Source organism: Zeugodacus cucurbitae, chromosome 5, assembly GCF_028554725.1.
Source record: "Zeugodacus cucurbitae isolate PBARC_wt_2022May chromosome 5, idZeuCucr1.2, whole genome shotgun sequence".
Classification (NCBI taxonomy): Eukaryota; Metazoa; Arthropoda; class Insecta; order Diptera; family Tephritidae; genus Zeugodacus; species Zeugodacus cucurbitae.
Genome location: NC_071670.1, coordinates 19,850,546 through 19,872,773, shown reverse-complemented (window position 1 = coordinate 19,872,773; position 22,228 = coordinate 19,850,546). Strand labels below are relative to the sequence as shown.

General features: G+C 33.8%; 1 protein-coding gene across 1 annotated transcript in view; it reads right to left on the bottom strand.

Moving 5' to 3' along the window:
- Nucleotides 1-4,110: 4,110 nt before the first annotated feature.
- The window catches only part of LOC105214982 (uncharacterized protein DDB_G0288805), a 43,720-nt gene continuing 25,602 nt past the window's right edge, over nt 4,111-22,228 (bottom strand). Inside the window, exon 2 of the mRNA XM_011188697.3 lies at nt 4,111-7,393. Coding sequence (XP_011186999.1) covers nt 6,406-7,393 — 988 coding nt within the window. The 3' untranslated portion in view covers nt 4,111-6,405. The remainder of the gene's footprint in view (nt 7,394-22,228) is intronic.

Sequence of the window (22,228 nt, the reverse complement as noted above, 5' to 3'; positions counted from 1 at the left end):
GACAGCTTCTTTACCCACCTTAGCGTTAAAATTGCCATCAAATTTGAGCTCCTTTATATGGCCGCTGTAGTAGATGTCACAGGGACCCACCTTCTTCCGTCCTTGTCCCGTCCATCGCACTTCTTAGACGGCGGTGATGTCAGCCGTTAGTTGTATGAGGACATCAACCAACTGGGCAGAGGCACCTTCTCAGTTAAGGGTCCGAACATTCCAGGGGCATGCAAATTATAATTAGTTTGTGTGAAATTTTGTGTTTGAAACGAAATTTCTTGTGCCAAAACGTTGGAAATGTTGGAAAAAAATTGTATGGTCTTGGATATAGTGTACCTTGGTGGTGAAAATGAGTGAAGTCGGTTCAGCCCTAATATACTATATATGATAGCTTTCATTATTCTATTGGACTTTATGCCGAATATATGGATCAAATTGTGTTATATTAATAAAATTCCATCTATAAATTGCGAGGGTATAAACTTAGCCCTTCCTTACTTGTTACATTTTCAATTTTTTGTCTTCGCAGAAACTATTGTTAGTTAGCAGTTTAGAAACCGTCCTATAGTGTTATGCAGTAGTACAAGGCTTTTTCAACGCTTTCAATGGCCGACTTACGATATATGAAAAGTAATAATTAACCATAAATCAAATCACTTTGAATTCATTTGTTTTTTATTTAATTCTTTATTTCTATAACTACAATTTTTGCTCCATTAACGCTATTTTTGAAATCTTGACCTTAAATTTATTGTACACATTTTCATATCTTGATTTTGGTTGTTGTAAAATGTTAGCTTAACATTATATTGGCTTAAGTATTTATTAATTACACTTACGTTTAGTAAAAAATTACACATAAATATTTTAATAAATTGTATAATATTAATATGCTTATATTTAGCACGTTTAGTACATATAATATATGTATGTATGTATGTTAATTTGTAATGCTCTCTCCCAGATATTCCTTGTTTTTCATAATTTTTATTTTTGTATCACACTAAAGCAACTCATATTTAATTTAATTATTTTTCATTTATGTAATAAAAAGCAAGCTCTCTTTAAAATTCTTTAAGATATTTAATTATCCAATGCGTAAGTATATACATATATACATTATATGTATATGTATTTGTGTGTTAATATAAAATCCGAGTGAAAAGATGAGTGAACAAATTTACAAATGCTAATTTATGTGTATTTTTATATTCTCGCAACAAAGTTGCTAAAGAGAGTATAATAGTTTTGTTCACATAACGGTTGTTTGTAAGACCTAAAATTAAAGAGTTTGATATAGAGTCATATATACCAAAGTGATCAGGGTGAGTAGATTTGAAATCCGGATGTCTGTCCGTCTGTGCAACTTGAACTTGAGTAAAAATTATGATATCTTGATGAGACTTGGTACACGTGTTTCTTGGCACCATCGAAGATGGAAAACACATAAAGTGCCATAACTAAGCCATAAATGAACGTAAAAAAGGGACTTATTTGGATGTAATTTTTTTGGATTCTTTTTTTAATGTATTTTGTACTAATCTCGTAAACTACTAGAGCTATATCAACCAAACTCTATAGAGTCGTTTCGTTTAGATACTACCTTATATAGTCCAATGGAGGAAATCGGATAATAACCACGCCTACCTCCCATACAAAAGTTATGTTGAAAACGACTAATGCTTTAATTCAGTAAGGAAGAACACCAGAATCAATTTTATTTCAAAGATGGTACAGAAGGACTGCACTCAAATTGGTATACACAATTTTGAATGGGCGTGGTTCCGCTCACTTATGGGTCACCATATCTCAGAAACTACTCGGACAATTTCAATGAAATTCGATTCGTAATATTTTCCTTCCTTATATTCCAATGATTTGTTTTGAAAATAGGCCAAATCGATCTGAATCGTTTACTTTACAATATATAAAGTTAGCATTAGTGAAGATATCGGAACAGAACTTTGCACAAATACTGTATTTATAGTGTGGCATCGCCCTTCTAAATATCACCGAAATCGGCCATAAGTCTTTATCATATATCGAACATGGGGACCTCAGTGCTTCTAATAAATTTTTGACCGAAAATATAGGTAAGTCTCTTAGATATTTTGAAGAAATTCAGAGGGAATATTTTTGTTCTAATATGTCTCCGTACCAATAATGAGTGAAATCGGGTCGTAACTTCCCCTAGTCTTTCAATAGACTTTATGCCATATACATATGATATTACCGCTCGAAAATGTTTGAAATCAGTTCACAACCTACTTCCTATATAATAAAATTTTTAATTCCTTCTGAATCATTCACATTATAATATATCAGGAACTAATAAAGATAACGCAATAAAATTTTACACAAATAAGTGTGGCATAACTTACTGATTTTTTTTTTAAATCGGACTATAACTTTACAAGTCCCAAGATATTTTAATTTTATTCAGAGGGAATCTGTTGTTTCTAATATTGTGCCTCTGTACCAAAAATGGTTAAAATCGGGTTATAACTTTCCCTAGCTCCAATATACCTTATATTCGGATTATCAAACTTCCGGTGGACTTTATACCGCAAAATTAGGTGAGCATATAGTCTTGGATATAGTGTACCTTGGTGGTGAAAATGAGTTACCTCAACCCTCATATACTATATATGAAGATTTTTGTTATTCTATTGGACTTTGTGCCGAATATATTTAAAATTGTGTGTTATCTTAATTAAACTATATCAATTAAGATAAAGTGCGAGAGAACTTAGTCTACCCTTACTTGTTTTTGGCGCTCAGTCGTTAAAAACTGAGATAATCGCACATTTTGGGTAATAATTGAGGTTTTGAAAACTAAAATTAATAGATCCAACATAAGTATCTATGCTAAGTATTTGACATACGCGGAGTTGACTTGGTTGAATATCGTCGAAAACGGAGAAACTTTTATATCAGCAATTTTGTAGAAAATGAGTACAACAAGGACTGTAAGGTAAATAAAAAAACAAATACACATCACACTTAAAATACGAACTGTTAAATACACCAAAGGCAATGCCAAAAGTACGCAAGCAATGAGATAAGAAGCTGAGGCCCGTCTAAAAGAAGCAGAGGAAAGCCAAAGAAAGTGCATGCAAAGTGTTTAGGAATCGCCATAAAAGCAAATGTGAAACGAAAATTAGCCAAAATACGCACCAAAAGCACTGAGCTATGTATGTGAGTATGCAGCAACAACAACAACTAAAGCAATTCACAAGAACAACGTTGCCGAAATAGAATGAAATAAAAAATAACATTTTTTTTGCAAATATTTTAATACTTTTATTTATGTTTTTTGTGTTTTTTTTTTGTAATTTTATGTTGCGTATGTTTTTGTAAATTTGTTTATGATTTTCTCTTTATGAGGAAAGTAAACTTTATGCAGTTTATTTGTTCTACATTATAAGTATAATTACAAGTTAATTATTTATGCAATAACTGTAATGATAATAGCATTTATGCATCTATATATATATATATATATTTGTATGTATGTTTATAATAAAAAAGAAAATTAAAACTATAACTAGATAGTAACAGCTAAGAAACTTCTTTTTACTAATTTAGTTTGTGTAGTTTAATTAATGTATTTTTTTTAGTTTTTTATGCATTAAGTTTGCATTGCAGTTCAACTTAAAGATAATAGAAACAAGAAAATAATAGTGAACAAGTTTCGCTTTTCAGTTTATAGAAATACATACAAACAAGTAGAAGAACATTCAAATGAAGGTTTTTTTATTTTTTTTTTGTACAAATTGATAACGCAAAAAAATTAACAAATTGCAACTGAAATGTTAGGCTGTACGTGTCTATGTCTATGACAACTTAAACGGCACGCAGAAATGTAACCATTTGTAGAAACAAAGAAGAGTGCTCGGCCAACAAAACAAAAAAACAAAAACAATAAATTATTGTACAACGATATATTTTTGAACAGAAAATAGTAAATTAGTGAAACACCTTTGTACGAAATAAAGTGCTGAAACCGTCATTTCTTTTGCTTTGCGGCATTTTGTAAATGTGTAACAAGCTAACTGAATACATATAAAAAAGGACTTCTCATTTCACTTCATTTGAGTTCACTTGGTTTGCTTTGCGTTTTTTGTTTTTGTTTTTGTTTTTTTACTTATAATACTTGCGTTTGTGTACTGTTTAGCTTAAAAAATTAAGTATTTTGCTTTTCCATTGTTTCAGTAATTTAATTTTAAATTAAATCTAAAGTTTTATTTAAATTAATATTATATATATGTATATTTTTTATTTTTTTGTTTGTTTTTTGTTTTGCTATTTTTATTTTTACAATTGTTTTTGTGTTTTTTTTTTAATTTTATTTTTTCTTTCTGTTTGCTTTGCCTTTTATGTTTTGCCTGTTTTGCTTACTAATATTAACTTAATAATACTATCACAGCCATTATTTGAAATAAACAAATTTTCTTCAACCCGTTTTTCTGCTATTATTTTTATTACAAACTTGTTTGCTTCTTTAAACTATTACAACAATTTTAATGTTTATACATACATGCCATATTTCTCTATTAACAATTGAAAATAACACAAAATTTTGTAAAAGCTTTTACATTGTTTACATTTACATTTTGTTTGTTTGTTGCAAGTCTAGGCTTAACGGCGTTTTTGTGTATAATTTGCATTAATTTGTATTTCTAAATTTTTGTTTCATAAAAAAATTTTTTAATTGCACTTTTGAAATGAAAATTTATTGATTTCTTTTTGCTTTGCATTGCTAAAAACTTCTTTGAGTGTTTCGCAGTTTAAACTGTGAGTAGGGTTGTTGATACGAGTTGGTTTTAATGAAGTGGTGTTAAAGTGTTGTAGTAAACTTGCTGCCAGCTAAAGAATCCATAGTTCCTGGATGGAACATAGGGACTTAGAACATACAAATGGTAGACTTGTAATTAAAAAAAAAGAGTTAATAATATATAAATGTATAAAAAATATAAAAAAAACGAAAATAATAATAACGAATTAAATAAATGAAAATAAATGAATTTTTTTAAATAAAAAATATAGAAAAATTACAGTGTCCTCAGAAACTTGATTGGGCTTGTATGGGAGAAATCTGCCGCGCAAGCGCTTTAGATTATTTTTATTTTTATTTATTTTTTTATTTTTGTTTCTGTTTCTTCACTGATTTAACAATAAAACAAGTATAACAAAATCAGTAAGAAACTTAGACTATCCAATAACATTGACCGTCAAAAGGTCACCATTGCCTTTAACATGCTTACTGAAAATATTGTTATTTGTTGTAAATGTTTTGCAATTTGCTTTTTTTCATTTACGCACTTTCTTTGCTTTGCATTGTCTTTGTTTGTCACTGTGCCATGTGAAACCATGATAAAACTGAAAAAATTCCTTTATTTGCATTTTGACTAGGAAACTGACATCGCTTTGCGTTTTGCAGAAAAATATATATTCATTCAGCGTTTATATAAGCTTTGGAAAGTATTTCGACAAAACTTCTGAGTCTACTCTATCAAAAAGTAGCTTGCGATCCAGTTGAAAGCATAATTTCAATAAAGTTAAGCAATTTTGATTCTGTTGTCGTAGCGAAATTTGAAAAAACTTTTGTAAAATACAAACTGTTGCTGCTCTTCAATAGCTGTTTGATCTCTACATATTTTACTGTCACATGACTCGCTTGCGCTACAAACATACATACATCTATATATAAGAGTGTGTATGTCTGTATGTCTGTTGTCTGCTGTTTGACTACATTTTCTTTGATTTAGTTTTACTTAATGTCTAACTTATGAACATACATATGTATGCATGTATGTATGTATATAATGTTGTATATATTATGTTTTATGTGCACTTGTATATGCTTTTTGTTATCCTTTTTGCTTGTTTAAAAATTAATCATATTTGTGGAAAATGTCTTAAGCTAAATGCTAAATACTAAATACTTAGAATTAAGAGTTTTTCACTTTATTTTAGTTACAAAAAGTGTGCGGCCGGTTCTCACATTTGTTTTGCGTTTGGCCAAATTTCTTGTTTTTGTAAATTATGTACGTACGTTTCCGCTTCCACTTTAACGTTTTTTTTTGTTTTTTAATTTAAGCATGTTTTTTAACTAACATAAATATTCAATGTTGGGTTTGCAAACATTTTGCTAAACTTAATGTTGCGTTCGTAGAAATGCTTTTTATTGGCATAATTGGCATTCGACGCGCATAAATTCACAGTGTGAAAAGGCTGACAGCATGCTGCGTACACCATTTTAATACCTGTTCCGAAGATTTAATACGCCACCATCCACGCCTAATCTTAAATCTCGCTTTTGACTTACGCCAATCTCCATCTCACTCTCACTCTCTCTTCCCAATGCTAATCCTGCGCAACTCGCAAGTTGTCTGTCTTTTACTGATACTTTCATGTCTCCAATGAGGTGACCACCAGATTGTGGAACACACTGGCCGATTCACTCATCATCGCCGCCTGACCGCATGAGTCGCTGCCCACACTCGGTGTTGGACTTGGCGTGCCCAAACGCAGTGCATCCATGATTACCTCAAAATCCTTTTGATTCTGATTCAGATCGAACTCCAGTTCGAGCTCGTTAGTGCCATTGCCGAGCTTTTGACGTTTGCTCGGGGACATTGGACCCATGCCCATACCCACACCCATGCCTAGGCCTAAGCCCACGCCGACGCCCATGCCGCCGCCAACGCTCACCACGTCAAGTGGACAGTCCTCGATGGCGGAAATGAGACGCTGCTGCGGTATGTAGAATTGCGAGAGCGCTTCGCGTACTAAACGATCGCTTTCGTCCTCGCTGCGCAAACGCTTGCGCGACGAGATGGCTTTCTCCAGCTGCTCAGCACCCTGTGTGATCTCGGGGTCAATTAGTGGCATAGGCGCATTGATTTCGCTCAATTCCCGGTCGAGTATTTCTAGGTCATTGTCGAGATTGCTGCTGCACAGTTGACGTTTGCGTGTGTGTGTTGGAGTTGACGAATTAGCGGTGGAGTTGTGCGTGCAAGTGGCGGTGGAAGAGGCATTGTTGGCGGTACTATGGTTGGCAGTCGCATGTGAGATGTTGGCGGTGGTGGTGGAGTTGTTGTTGGCGTTGATGACGTCGCCATTGAGAGATGATGAGTTGGCAATATCGCTGTTGGTGGACGAGTGTAGTTTGTTGCTGTTGCTGCAGTTGAGATTATTTTCATCGCCCCTGAAGACCAGTTCACACTCCGTGCTGCTGTGAGTGCGTACATTGTTGAGAGCATTGTTGTTGTTTGCAGAGTTAGCGACTTCATTGCAGGCGGATTTGTTCGATGGCTGATAATTGGAGTTGTCAATGCCGCAGCTATTATATGGATTGAAAATGTTATCGCGTGCACTTTCCGGTTTCACCTCGGATCTGTAACGATGGGAAGAATAATATACATTATAGATAATTTGTTGTATTTTGAGTGAACTTTTTATATTGATAACGTCATAAGTCATAAGTCAACTTTCAAAACAGAACATAATATGTTAAGGTTTATACACGTATTTAGTTTAATATAAAATTTAATTCAATAACAAAACATTTGAGGCTTGAGAATATCTTAAGACTTGGGTTGAAGCTCGTACGAAATGTCAAAACTTTTGATAGGCCAAGTCCGGAAGAAATAGCTCTAGCGCTCTGATTGCCCTTCACGAGTGGCTAGTAGAACTGGTACCGCCGTCGTCCGCAGCGCTACCCATACTCTAATAGTAGTTCGCGCGCGTCTTAAGAGCTCATTAAATTTTACGCCAGACACACAGTGCGAAAAGTGAATTTCGCGAGAGCATAGTCCGCAATTATAGCGTGTTCTGAGTAGCGGAGATTGTCTTGATTAGTAAAATTTAAAAGCGCAACAGTGAAACGGGTTGTTGCCTTGAAAAAAATTGTGAAGAAAGACTGAAAAGGAATGTGCAGAAAAATGAAAAGAGACACACAATAACTGGCGCGCCAGTATCTAAACCCAATGGATTAGGGCGAATGACGTCCTAAAGACTTATGCATGGGGGGCGTATCAGAAGTACGCTTACAGTTACATACCAACACATGTGTATGTTCATATGTAAAAATATATTTATAAACTTTGAGGCGCAACTGTTATTAAATTGCTATAAGCGCGAGGTAAGTTTTTAATTGACATTAAAATACGAGCGGTAGCAATATTGACCAGTAGTTGCTTTTGATTTGTGCTGCTGAAGTAGCCGTAGGTGCACAATGAAACATAGTAGCAGCACTTACGGTCTACTGCTACGTTAAGCTTGTCCGGTAATATGTTTGTGGGGCTATAAAAGTAGTAATGCCTGCGCAGTGTGCGCTGTAAAGAACTTCTCTGTATGGCAGTTTATGCTGGCGCAAGTGCATTTCTATAGAATTTACGATTCGCTTCATTCCAAAGACCATAAATGATATGGAGACTTATGACTTTTTATTGCGGCCATAATGCATTTCTAATGCGTTGAAGTGTTGAGTAGCAATGGGTTAAAGTTGAAATAGCGCATAAGGAAGACGCGTTCGCTGTGAAAATTAGAGCTGTAGCTTTTGTTAGCGCGTTAAATAGTAAATTGCAAATTAAAAAAGTAATATATAATTATTATTGTCTTTGTTAAATTCACTTGTTTATTCTTATGAAGATTATTAAAGCTACCACTGGAAATTTAAAGCGCTCACCAGTCGTGTGACAAACACTGGCATAAACAACTGTTTGAGGGCGCGTGAAGTCGCTTTCTCGCAGTTGTAAATATTAATAAGTAATGCTGTGTATTCAATAGCTGCACTTGTGTGATCGTTTGAGCATAAATTCGTAATGCAAGCGGAGGAGCCGCGATACTACATTGGGCAGACAAGTCAGTAACTTCATGCTACAAACTACATACATACAATAACACTGGCACCAAAGAAGACATATACGCACGCTTATATGGCCACAAAAACTGAGTGGAGGCTGCCAGATATTTTGTTCCGCTGCGCTGACAGCAAGCGAGCGCTCCCCAGCCAAGAGATGTTGTATGGAGGAATCTTGAAGATGTGTAGCTATTGCAAAATGCTGCATAACAACAACAACAAATAATATGTAACTATCTATCTATAGGTGTGTGGAAAATCATGCAGCAAAGTACAATAATCGAGAGCTGCTATGTAGGTAAATGAAAATCCAGCGTCACACTCTAATGTAATAGGGAAGCGCACACCAGAATCGTTACAAACATATTTAAATATATTGTATATATATATATATATGTATTTAAGTGGATGTAAACGCAGAGGAAAGGAGCTGCAGATTTGGCTTTACGACGGAATCGTGATAAGGAAATCCCCTTGTAAAACGCCATTTATGCCTGAAATACGCTGTGGCATACAATTAGACAACGCCATCGAATGATGAAATACACGTACAGCAGCGGCTGGTTGCTGCTCGCTTGCTTGCCTGGTTGGTTGGACGGTTGGCAGCTTGGCGGTACAGTGCGGTGGTGCTCGTGTTTAAGCACAGCAAAGAAACTAGGTCGCCACCGTTATATATGTGTATGTGTGTGCGAGTGAGTTGAGTGCAAAAGCACAATAATAATTAAGCTTATTATAAATGGTGAGGTGGTTTGGTGTTTGATGTTTTCGGTTGTGGCTGTGGCTGTGGTTGTTACACTGTTTTGCTGCCATAGCAAAATAAAACAATAACAACAACAATATTTATTACCAAAAGTGTAGACAATAAAAAGTTCTTGCAAGCAAGAAAGTAAAGCAGTAAGAATTAATTATATACATATGTATATACATACACAGGAGCACATAAAACAGGAGTAAACTGAAATTTGCAGATATTGAGAGAATAAGCGATGGTGCTTGGGTATCTACTTATGCGAAATCGAAAACAGTTTATATTTAAAAAATAAAAGAAGCAAAGATTTTTTAAAGCGTTTTAAGCTATTAAAACCACTTCTCTCAGCTATCAGCTAACATGAAAGCCTTGCGCTAAGCGTTCTCTGTCGAGAGCGTGTTTAACGTTTTGGAAAGTTACTGCCATCTGTCGCAGTCATGCACTAAAATTTCCCCTAATTTTCTCAATTCATTCTACACTTGAACTTAATGCGACAAATGCGAGTGAAGACTGACTGCGAGCCAGACAAGCCGGGCCAACCTAGCGATGTGACTGCCATCCAGTCATATAAAACCGCTATAAGTGCACGAAAAGCAGTCAAATACGCTACATATGTATGTATGCTTCTATATGTATGTCTACTCGCTTGTATGTATGTGAAATGTGTATGGTAAGTGTCATCAACGTTGTCATCGTTGCGCTGTTGATGCCGTCAAATGTTGTAAAAAGCTTTTAATACAATAAATACTTGTGGCACACTGCATAAAGGAAGCCACATAGCACTGCGGCCACAAAATCAACGACCAAAATGACAACAATAAAGAATTCTCGACAAGTGAACATAAGCGAAAAGCGTGAACTTCATTAGTGAGTAGAAATAAGGGGCATGCGTGTAAGGGTATTAGAGAAGAGTCAAATAAAAATGAAAGTATAAAATCTTACATACTCATATGAATGTTTTTAAGCATATAGAGAAATGAAAAAGAATGTATTCAAGCTGATGACAGCTGATTGCAGCGTGTTGCATGTATGAGAAATCGATGCAATATAAGAAGCCAAATATTTCGTTTTATTAACTCTTTTTACTAGGGGTACATACATACATATGTATATAATTGTAGAAAAATTAAAATTATTTCACACACGAATCACTTAGTACTAAGTACATACGCATGCTTGTCATGCCTGTCAACTCAAAAATCAACAAAAATCAAGAATAAATGAGGCAAAAAGCAGCTTGTGTGCCGTAAAATGTTCAACCAACAACAATAAAACAAAATGATGGCAATATCAACAACAAGTGAAACCCACAAAACCAGAAAAAAAGAAGAAAAGAAAGTAAATGAAAATGAAAAGTATTGACGAAAGCGACAATGCGTGCCGGTAGCTAACGCAGTAACGGTAACATTTATGCATACCCCATCCAATGTTATGTGGTATCGAGTAGCTGACGGTCAACGTATTCAAATGACAAGTATTCTCATTGCCTGGAGATGAAGGTACATTTCAAAGTGTTTGAAAGGGTCCAATACTCCAATGATTTATAAACTAAGCTTCTATGTGGCCTTATTGCTGATTATTGCTCATTTTACACACCACGCGCAAAAACTGCGAAGTGTGTAAAAGGGTGAACAAAAGTGAAGACAAGCAGTCCAATAGAGCCGTTAAGCAAATAGCTTAGTAATCAACAGTTTACGGTGGGAGTGGAAAGGCAAAATGTATGCCAAAAACAAATTTAGGTTAAAACAATATGACGCATTTTTTTACAACATTTTCACCCTTTGTAGGTGCACTGTATATATGTAGAAGCAGTAGACATTAACTATACATACAAATTATACATAGCGGAGCTTGGCGGAGGCCAGCGGCAACTGTATTAATATGGTGAACAAATATGGCAACACAAAAGCTTCAAAATTGAGTAGACCAGCAGTTACAGACAACAATGCCTAATATGTTGCTGAACAAAAGCAAAGTATAGTATATAAATATATATATGTATATAAATATATATATATACAGCAACTTAGCATTAGAAACGCAAAAACGAATTCTGTCTAATGCCTACAGTAAAAAAAACCAAACACGAAAACAAAAAACAGCGAATCAACAGTAATCAAGAACAAAAGCTGAAGAAAAAGTAGCGCGTGAACCTTGAACTAAAAAATCGCAACAACACGATTATGTATCATTGCAGCGGCTGTGTGGCAGCGAAGTGTCCTAATTTTTACTGCCTATTACAGAGATATGAGCGCACAAACAGTGTACATTTATTTATTTGCGCAAAATGGCATTGCCATAGCGCAAAACAAGCGTAAAAATATATTAAAGTAATGGGAAAACGAAAATGTGGCAAACGGAAATTGATGAAAAAAAATAAAATTTAATGAAAATTTACAAAAAAATATAAAAAATAAATAAATAAATAAAAAAAAAACAATAAAATTTTATTAGAAAAATGTTGAAAATTATAGTAAATTTAATAAATGTATTTATGTATTATATATAAATTAATTTGTTAACATATTTTTCGAGATTAATTGTTTGATTAGTTGAGTTTTTTGAACTGATCAATCAAAAATTTAAATTTTCTACTAGAGTTTATTTATTTTATAAATATATATATTACTAAATGAAGTCAAAAGAAACCTTTATTTTCAGTAATTTCGTCGATAAATTGCAATTTATTCAGATTTATGTGTGTGTAAATACGTTTATTAGAAGACAATATTTTTACTACATTCATTTCAGGGTTCGTCACAACTCATCTAACACGCATAGAGTTAACCAAATTAAAAAATCATATGTACATAAAAACAGCAACAACAAGAACTAGTCGCTTAGCCAACTTAGCAACATATATGAAATTTAATACAAATTCACACACACATCTATATATTTATGTCGCTTGTGCGCAAGAAGCACCGGCAATGATTGCCATACAAGTTGAGCATGTGCTTATGTATGTTTGTATGTTTCGCGTGCATAAGTGAATGCTTCGCACGCAAGCAACTATCGAGTGGTAGCCGTGGTGACTCTTACACGTGCCAAATAAAATCTACAGATGTGAGTACTCAAGTTTGCACGCCAGCAAATAAACGAAAGCTAGCTAATGTGCACTACATACATACAGATATACCTACATGTATACACTTGTGTACATGTGCTAATGCATATGCGTACGCCAAGGCGTATACGTAACATACAAGCTTTTTCCTCAATACTAATTCTCTAAACATATTCCACAACGGACACGCTCACTACTATGTGTGAAATACACACACATTGATACAAACACAAGTTTACTTTGATGCACAGAGTTTTATACCAGCTAACTGTTATTTGCGCTTGTCGCTACGCGTTTGCACTGTCTTTATAACGCCTGTCCTGCGCGTGTACGGATGTATGTATATCTGTATGTTGGTGTGGGTGGCGCTGGTGGGGAATGCCAAGCGTTATAATGTCAGCAACACGAAAAAATTTCACAGATGTTTCGGAATTTTGCGTATTTTGCTTTTGTTAGTGTTGTTTGTTTAACTCGCGAATAAATTTCACTGCTTTCCTGTGGGCATTCGTTCTGATTTGGCTAGTACGTTTGGTTTTATAGCGCTTCCAGCTGATGTTTTTCGTAAAATTTTCTTTTAGTGTATTTGTTGTTGATTTTACTGGCTACTTTGGTTTTTCCACGCTGCTGTTAATGACATTAAATAGCGTATGTTAGCAGCTTACACGCCGCCTAACTACTCACATTTGTAGTTGCGCATATTTACCAACAAATGTACATGCTTACATATATATGTACATATCTATTGTATGTATGTGCTTATTAAGCCGACATGCAAAAGCAAACGCTGCTTAATGATGTAGACTTAATGCAGTTGGCAGGAAAGTTGACTTCTGCTTATTTACGTTTATGAGCAGGTGACTTGTAATACGATTGACGGCATATTAGACAAACTAGTGAGACTACCAGTACGAATTATATAAGATGGTATTTAAAGAAAAAATTATATAAATAAAATTTAATATTGTTGCAAAAAGTAAGAAAAATAATAAAATATATTTTTAATTATTCTTTAATTTTTATTAAATTATTATTATTTTTTATTGACAGTTCAGTGACACCTTTATTAATATGGTATAACTTTATTGTTGTTGCTTCTCGTATCAAAAGAAAAAGCTCATATTAACAGTAAATTTACGGTTGTATGCGTAAACGTACACTTATGAAAAAGAAGTATTCGTAAATTGCGAAATTCCACAATAATATCTACAAGCTTACATATATAAATGTTTATACTCGTATAAGTATGTCTGCAAGTGCATGTTCGTACGCACTTGCAGATAACTTTCTTGTTATACTTCTACTTCCACACACAGCGCACAGAGCACAAGCGTCCAAGTCCAAGTGGTGGTTAGAGGTCGATTAAGTAGAAACAGACAACAAAAGCAAACGGCAACGACGCCATACCAGCCAGTGTGTAAATTTATGCACACATTCATATACATACATACATACATGCATATATGTATGGGAGTATACTCAACCGTGGAAAATTATTATGGTATTTTTTAGGGCAACAGCCAGCATACACTTATGTATAAATATAGGTACATATGTGCATACATATATTGACCGTTTGGCTATTTGCTGTTTTTTTATTACTGGTCATGTCTTGCATGACATTAAAGTATAACCAAGTGGGTATATGTATGTTTGCCTGAAAGTGCAGCGGACATAGAAGTGACCTCAAAAGTACAGAAATACAAAAACGAAGCAAAGAGAAAATGAGGTACATATGTAAGTAAGTTGAAAAAATGCACTAAATCGCCAAAGCGGCAGTAGGACAGTGAGAAAAATGTGAGAGTAGCGCAAAAGTAACAGCATTTGGTATTTTAGTGAAATCTGTGTGGAGACTTAATGTACTTATTAATTAAATAAAAGTTAAATAAATAAAAGAAATTAGCAATTTAAGTTATAAATATTAAAAGAGAAATAATAAAAAAATAAAAGAAATTAGCAATTTAAGTTATAAATCTAAAAAAAGACAAATAAAAAAAATAAAATTTAATAAATAAATAAAATTTAAAAGCAATAATTTTTATTTTTTGTATATAAAAATGAGGTAAACATAAATTTAACATTTAAAAAAACAGCATGTTTATTAACTTATTTTCACTAACAATTATTATCGAAATTATTTGTAAATTATCCACAGCATTTCCTAATTAAGCACCCACACACTACTCTTCTTATTAATTAAAACGAGTTGACACACGAATTCGTTCACTAAATTCAACACATTTTTTTTGCTCACACTCAATTTGAAGTATTAATTGATATATTAGTATAGTAAAATTAAAAAAAAAATTGAAAAAGCGTGTGTTTGGAAATTACACCTTAATTACGTAGCAACATTTGGCATAAAAAAAATTAATGAAAAAATAAAATAAAATAGATGTTTTGCTTTGTAAATAAAAACAAAGATATATATTAATATGTATTTTAAGGTGTGTATGTTTGCATATTTAATTCTGTTGCTGTTGACTCATTACTAAAAGTGGCAATCATTACTGGAAGCTTATATAATTGTGTAAATACATACATATGTACATACATTTGTATATGTATATTGTACTTGTATGTACATGTGTATCCTCGTATTCTTTGCATTTAATTTTACGTAAAAAGTGTTAAATAAAGTCTTGTGTCAAATAAAATATTGCTAAAAATCATTTTAATGCAGCAACTATTAAATGCCTTTATGCAATAATTTTACGAAAATGAGTTTCATTCTATATCATTTTAATATATTCTTTATTTGTTTGTTTGTATGCACATTAGTTGTTAATTTGCAAATCATGTCAACGGCACGCGTTCACAAATCTTAAAATACATACGGACATATCTATGTATGTTTATGTTTAAATGTGCACGCTCACGAGAAAATAAGCAACACAGTTAGGAAATTCGCTGTATTTTATTGTTGGCTCTCAACGCTCCCAACTACCATTTTTATTGGTGCTTAGCGTCAACAATCGTACATGGTTATGCACATAAATATGTAAATATGTTTGTAATGCTAATGTGAGCAAGTTGTTTTCAATTGCTTCAAAGTCAAGCGTGAGTTGGCCATCATTAATATTAATATGCAGTATTAAATACTAAGAATTATAATTTACATACATACATACAAAATATGCACACATACATACACATATGAACAAATTGCTATGGCAAAGCTATGAATTCATAAGTAATCCCATTTTTCGTTGAGCGCCCAGTTCCTGGTACTATCTGGAAAATTATTTATTTCCATAATTTTTGGAATTTTCGCTAAAATTTTTTTGCTAAAGCGCGTAAGCCAACTAATTATTTCAATTTAAATTTGAGCTTTTTTGAACATACATACATACATATGTACAATATGTACAAGTGTGTATAATTGAATCGCCGCTCGTGTAATCTAAAGTATTTATCAAAATTGCGCTGAGACGTATGTATGTACATATTTTCAATAGCATACGCGTTGACTGACAGTAGCAGCAGCTACAACAACCAGAAGCAATCCACTAACATAATAAGAGTAAAAGCTCTTTGAGTGCGCGACATTGAGAGCGTCGAAATGTGAGATGGTAAATAAACATTTACATAAATATGTGCGTATGTAAGATTATGAGATTACAAACAGTCTCATAATTGTATGCTCAACGCATCATTTAAACAAAAATAAAAAAATCAAATTTTTCGAATACTTCCTTTAAAAGCTTATGTTAATTTTGAAAAAAATAGTTATATAATTTTTAAATATACCTTTTCTTTAATTCACTGTATGTACGAGGAATTTCTCGCGTAATAAAAATATCTGTAGTCAGCTGGCAAAAAAAAAAAAACGCGACAGTGCCATTGTGGCAAGAGCACGCGTGGCATTGAGTGAGTTGCCAGTGTGTGCGTGCGTGGCATACATTTCGCTGCCAGTTGTCATAAACAATGCGTAAAGTAATAAATAAAATAATTTATTTGCAAAATATACTAATTGCGCATATTGATTGTTGTGTTGAAATTATTGCGAGTAAACAATGTTTATAGGGAAATGAAAGTGCACACACACACAACTAAATTGATTGATACACGTTTATTATGCTGTAATGTACTGAAAATGTGCGCTCAATATTATTGATGAATTATTAAGAGTTTGTGTTATTTATTTTGAAAGACATTTGTGTTTACTGATGCATTTTTATTTTAATTTAATGTTTATTTTATTTAATTTTAGATTTTTTGTAACGATTTTATTTGTTTTTTTATTATTTTATTTTTCTATAAAACTTTGAAATGATTTGATTTGATTTTTTTTAATGTTTAAATATTTCTTACTTATAATTTGATTTGAAATATTTGATGATTTGTAATTCTTTTAATTTTATTTCCCTTGAATTTCAACTCTTTCGCAAATTTCAACTTTTTGACAATTAATTCACCGCACTCATCGTCCTTATGCTGTTACTGCTTTTGATTCACAATTTTGATAGTCATCTTACAGACAAATAGACATACTGTGTTTGTGCATACACAACTGAACCTGCATAAACAAGCAGGTAATAAATAATAACAGAGTGTAGCATACATTGAGGCTAACATTAACTCACTTCACTCGCAGACTCAAATGTAAGCCAGCCATTTGATATGCACAAACATACAAATACATAAATAAAACGCAAATTTATTTGACCATGGTATTATTGGTATCAGCGGCGACCGAATCGAACGTTCAACCTGTTGCAAAATGTTTTTTGGCATGTGGTTTTGCAAAGCGTAGAACCCGCATAACAGCCGTTAGCTGAGTACGCCAAAAGCGAAAACGGATCAGCAATAAGAGACAGGCAGCCCATCAGCGCGCATCAGATGTAAATGACCAGATTTCAAAACAAAATCAGTTGATATTTATTTCCACTTTTCTTATTTGCATACATACATATGTTATTGTTTTTGTTTGTGATGTTTTTTAGCTGCTGTTGTTGTTTTCACTAATTCGCACACTGCAACGCGCGCCGCTCGTCCGTACCTGCACTTTTCCACAATAAATTATCTCTGCTCACTCACACACACATTGGCGCTCTCGTCGCCAGTTGTTTGGAGCGTGATTTTGTTTTTTTTTGTTTTTGCGTTTGTGCTTTGCCTTGATTTCGCACGTGAGCGTGCTCACACTCATGCTCAGTTGCTGAAAAGCGCACATTGCAGGGTGGGCTGTGGAGCAGAGTCAAAGTACCTTTCGTGGAGACAAGCACAACGGAGCGTGCTCTTGAGGTGAGCGTTGTTGACTGCATGCAATCCATGTACGGCATAAATGCTCGTAGACACATGCATACAAACATAGTTGTTGATGATCTACTGTTGCTACTGGCGTTGTTATTGTTATTCTTTTTGTTTACTTATTGCTCTGAGCGCATCGCAAGCAAAGTGTTTTTGCGTTTGTTTATTTTACGGTTCGGTTATTCTTTTATGTATTTTATTTGCTTTTGTTTTTGGTTTTATCGTATCTTTATTGTTACTGTTGTTGTTTTTATTGTTGATTTATTTAGCTTTTGACAACATTGGTCAGACAGTGTGCTATGTTTTTGTTGTTATCTTTTTCTGTTTTTGTTTTTGTACATTTTTTCACCGATTACGCCCGTTGTATTGGCGCGTTGGGGACTATTTTATGCTGCGGCGCGGCGCAACGGTGTGCCCGGGCACTGTTTGCTGCTTGCTACGCTCTTCTTGCTCAGCTCATGTTGTTGATTCTTTATGAGGCTAATGTTGAATTTATTCCGTTGCTTTGCTGCTGGCGTGTGCAGTTGACAGCGGTGAAAAGTGTGAAGAGCATGTACTCATCGCACAGATACTTAGCTTGCTTGCTTACTTGTTGGCTGGCTGGCTGTGGCGCGGCGCTGAGGAAGCGCACAGTCAGCGTTCACCGGCTCAGGCATTTAGTCAGTTTATAACTTATGTTGTTTGCATTTTGATAAATGAATCCGAATTGTTGTGTGAATGTATACACACACAACTGAGACTATCGAATTTGGTTTTCTATTTGCTTCACTTTAACGATATGCAAGCAAAGAAATGTTTGTATGTACATACTTTGGTGTGGGGCGTGAGTGCGGCATTGCGAGATACGAAAAGAATTTACCGTATGCACCAAGCACCGCAGCTCGAAATAGTAGATTAAATTTTTTAGTTAGCAAGTGCTGATTGCTTGTTGTTACAATTTCAATTGCTCGAGCGCTTAGTTGTTGTTGCGCGTACGGAGAGGGGTGATTGCTAATGAACATGCGCGACCGTTGGTATTGCAGGGGCAAGTGTATGCTGACTGCGCTTAGCCTAGTTGGCGTGGGAAAGCATTTTTTGTAATTTTATTTATTTAATTTTTTGTCTTCGGTGGCACCGCACTTATTAGATAAGCGTTATAACTCCATGCGATGGTACAATGAATTATCTATACATTTTATTAGGGGCTTTTAACTGTAAATTGTATGTTAAGTGCCGAGTGTAGTGATTTATTGAAGGTTAAAAGAAGAAGAGTTTTATAGCGTAGGTGTGTGTGTCATCGTTTTTTATTATTTATGATAATTTTTTTATGATATTTTATTAAAGTATTTTTTATTACTTGTTGATCATTATTATTTATTATGAAATTGTTGTTTTTACACATTTTTTATTATTATTATCTTTAGAATTATTTTTTAATTATTATTATTTTTTTTTTAATTTCTTTCAAAGATTCACATCTTAAGCCACTTTCCCCATATGAAATCTTTATCAAACAGTTACATCAAAATCAGCTTTTTATCAGTTTCGCTATAATGCACTTACAGCGTGCTTCGAGCAGTAATCATGTAATTTATGTACATGTAATAAATTTTTTTTGCACAAAGTAATAAATTTACTTAAGTAGAACATTCTTATATAAATTTGTATTCATGTAAGTATATACAAACACACATTTCTTACAACGCCCTATTAGCCTATTTTCCACAAACAAACAAACCATTCATATAGCTGGTTTTTAATATTGTTGTTGTTGTTACTAATAGTTCGTTCCATTATTGTTTGGCTTTCGTAGTATTCCGTTTTATTTGTTTTTTTTTCGCTTATTACGTTCTTAGCAAGAACTGAAACTGCTTTGAATCGACGGCGTTTGCGAATACAATACATACAAACGCACAAATATCATATAAGTATATGTATGTATATACATATCTGTAGATATTTGCTTAACACGGAACTAACGTAACCGCAATCGCATTTATTTCTTTATTATTTATTAATTTCGTGTTTGTATGTATATAAAATATTTGTTGTGCGCATACAACTACACTTGTTAATACGTTGGTTACAAGCTGTTTTATCTGCTACACACGCACAGTTCCATACATACATATAGATGCATGTAAGTATGTATCTATTATACGAGTTAGTTACAACAAAATTAATTAGATAATAAAAGCTGCGCGTATATTACGAAGGGTAATTGTGACAACAACAACTGCAATAAAACAGCTGCATACTAACGCTATAAGCTAATAAAGTTGCGCTACTTACAATTATCTAGACGACAGCACGCGCAGGTGGTGAGTATTTAAATAATTTCAAAGGCTTGTAAGCACAGAGTGCTAAACAGTAATAGAAACTTACACACACAAGCGAAAGTAGAGAAAAAAGCACGCGAAAATGCTTGATAATGTTTTGAAGTAGCCGTTAATAATGCTGGTTTATATTAACGGCAGTTTGACAGCAACGCGGGGTCATGGGCAAGTGGGCCGCTGTGTACAGGACAAGGAAGCGAAATAAGAGTTACTCTGTTAGTTGTTAGTAAACGCTTCCGAGTGCTTAAAATGTGCGTAAATTTTATGTATGTGCGGTTTGTTCAAATATGTACTTGAAGATCATTTGAATATTACAGCGAAAAAAATATTTTCATACTCTAAAGTTATGGCTGTTGCTTTTGCTTTGATTTTATGCCACAGCTAGCTAGTGTAAGCAAGCTGATAACCAAGCTACACACCACATAACTAACCACACACTCAAGCGCGCTTACAAAAGCAAGAGACATATGTACACATACAATATAATAATGTAAAGCAAACATACATTTAACCAGCCATTCAACCAAATCACCAACCAACGACCACTACACACTTAACTACATACATATATTACATACAAAAGCTCTATGCATGTAAATATATAAGTATGTGTGTATATCTCGTTTGACTGTCTTCTTTTTCACTGCCACTCTCTGTGCGTCGTCGTTTGCCCATTGAAGCGACGCGATGTTGTAAATGCGCGCTTACAATTGCAGCCACACTATTCGAATGGCAAAATGGAAGTGTAATACAAAATAAAAACAAAAAAACAAAAAAATAAAAAAATAACTAAAAATACTAAAACTGCTCTAAAGCGAAAATTCATTTGAATAATAAAGCGAAATGAAAATTGAGCGCCGCCAAGAGCAACAGCAACAGCTACAGACAGCCACAGTGCCTTCCATGCCACCAGCCTCCAGGAGATTGGCGTGTGGGGAGCTGCAAACAGGCTGATTGCGGTGATGGTCTGTTGGAAGCAACATACGTTCATACAAACAAACGTGTTGCTGCAACAGTTGAAAACTATAATAGCAAAAAACAAATGACATTAGTGAGCAGAGCGCAAGCATACGGACGGCACTTACAAATGGACAGACAGACTACATATACATATGTATTTAGCTAGACAACGTTGAAGGCACATTCGCAATAGAATAGAAGTAAATCAGAAAATATATACATATATGCCACTGTAGGCATTGTCTGTTGAAAAATGACAGCGTCTGCCAGAGAGGCAGCTTTGAAAGGACTGTTGGCTCCTGTGGATGCCTGCGCCAGTAGGCGCTATTGGGCACGAGTTTTAAGCTTTATAGCACAAGTGCATATATTACTTTTCGTTTGGAGTATAACAAATATAGACGGGGTAGCAATTACAATCACATCACATCTGCTTATTATTTGGTGAGATAAGCAAGTGTAGACGTTATGTGGCAAACGGCAGCGACTTAAAGTCGCACAGTCAGTCGAAGAAGCGAAGAACACACATAAAGCTTGTTGAACAGCGGGCTATGTGGATGCCACAGTGAGCTGTTTTTACAAAACATACAATACAAATATTCGTGTTTGAATGTAAATCAATGGAGTGGAGTTTGTATGTATTATAGCAGCAAATATATGTATGCATGTATGTATTTTCAATAATTAGTTTTACTATGAAGATTTTATTGTTTCAATATGAATATTAAATTTGTATTATTTTATTTCAATTTTTTTAACTTTTTATCATTTTTAATCATTTTATCTTTTTACTTTTTTAATTATTGTTTTCTTTTTTTAATATGTATATATATATATATTTTGTTTATTTTCAGTTTTGTTTAAAACGAATATATAAATAATTAATAAAAAATCGTTTAATAAAAAATACTCGCAAACTCGATCACACAATAATTTACATTTCAACGCAGAAAAATTCCAGCACAGAAACATCAACCCATAAGCGTTATTGCTTCAATTTCTAATCTTCTATTTTGCGCCGTAGAAAGTGAAAT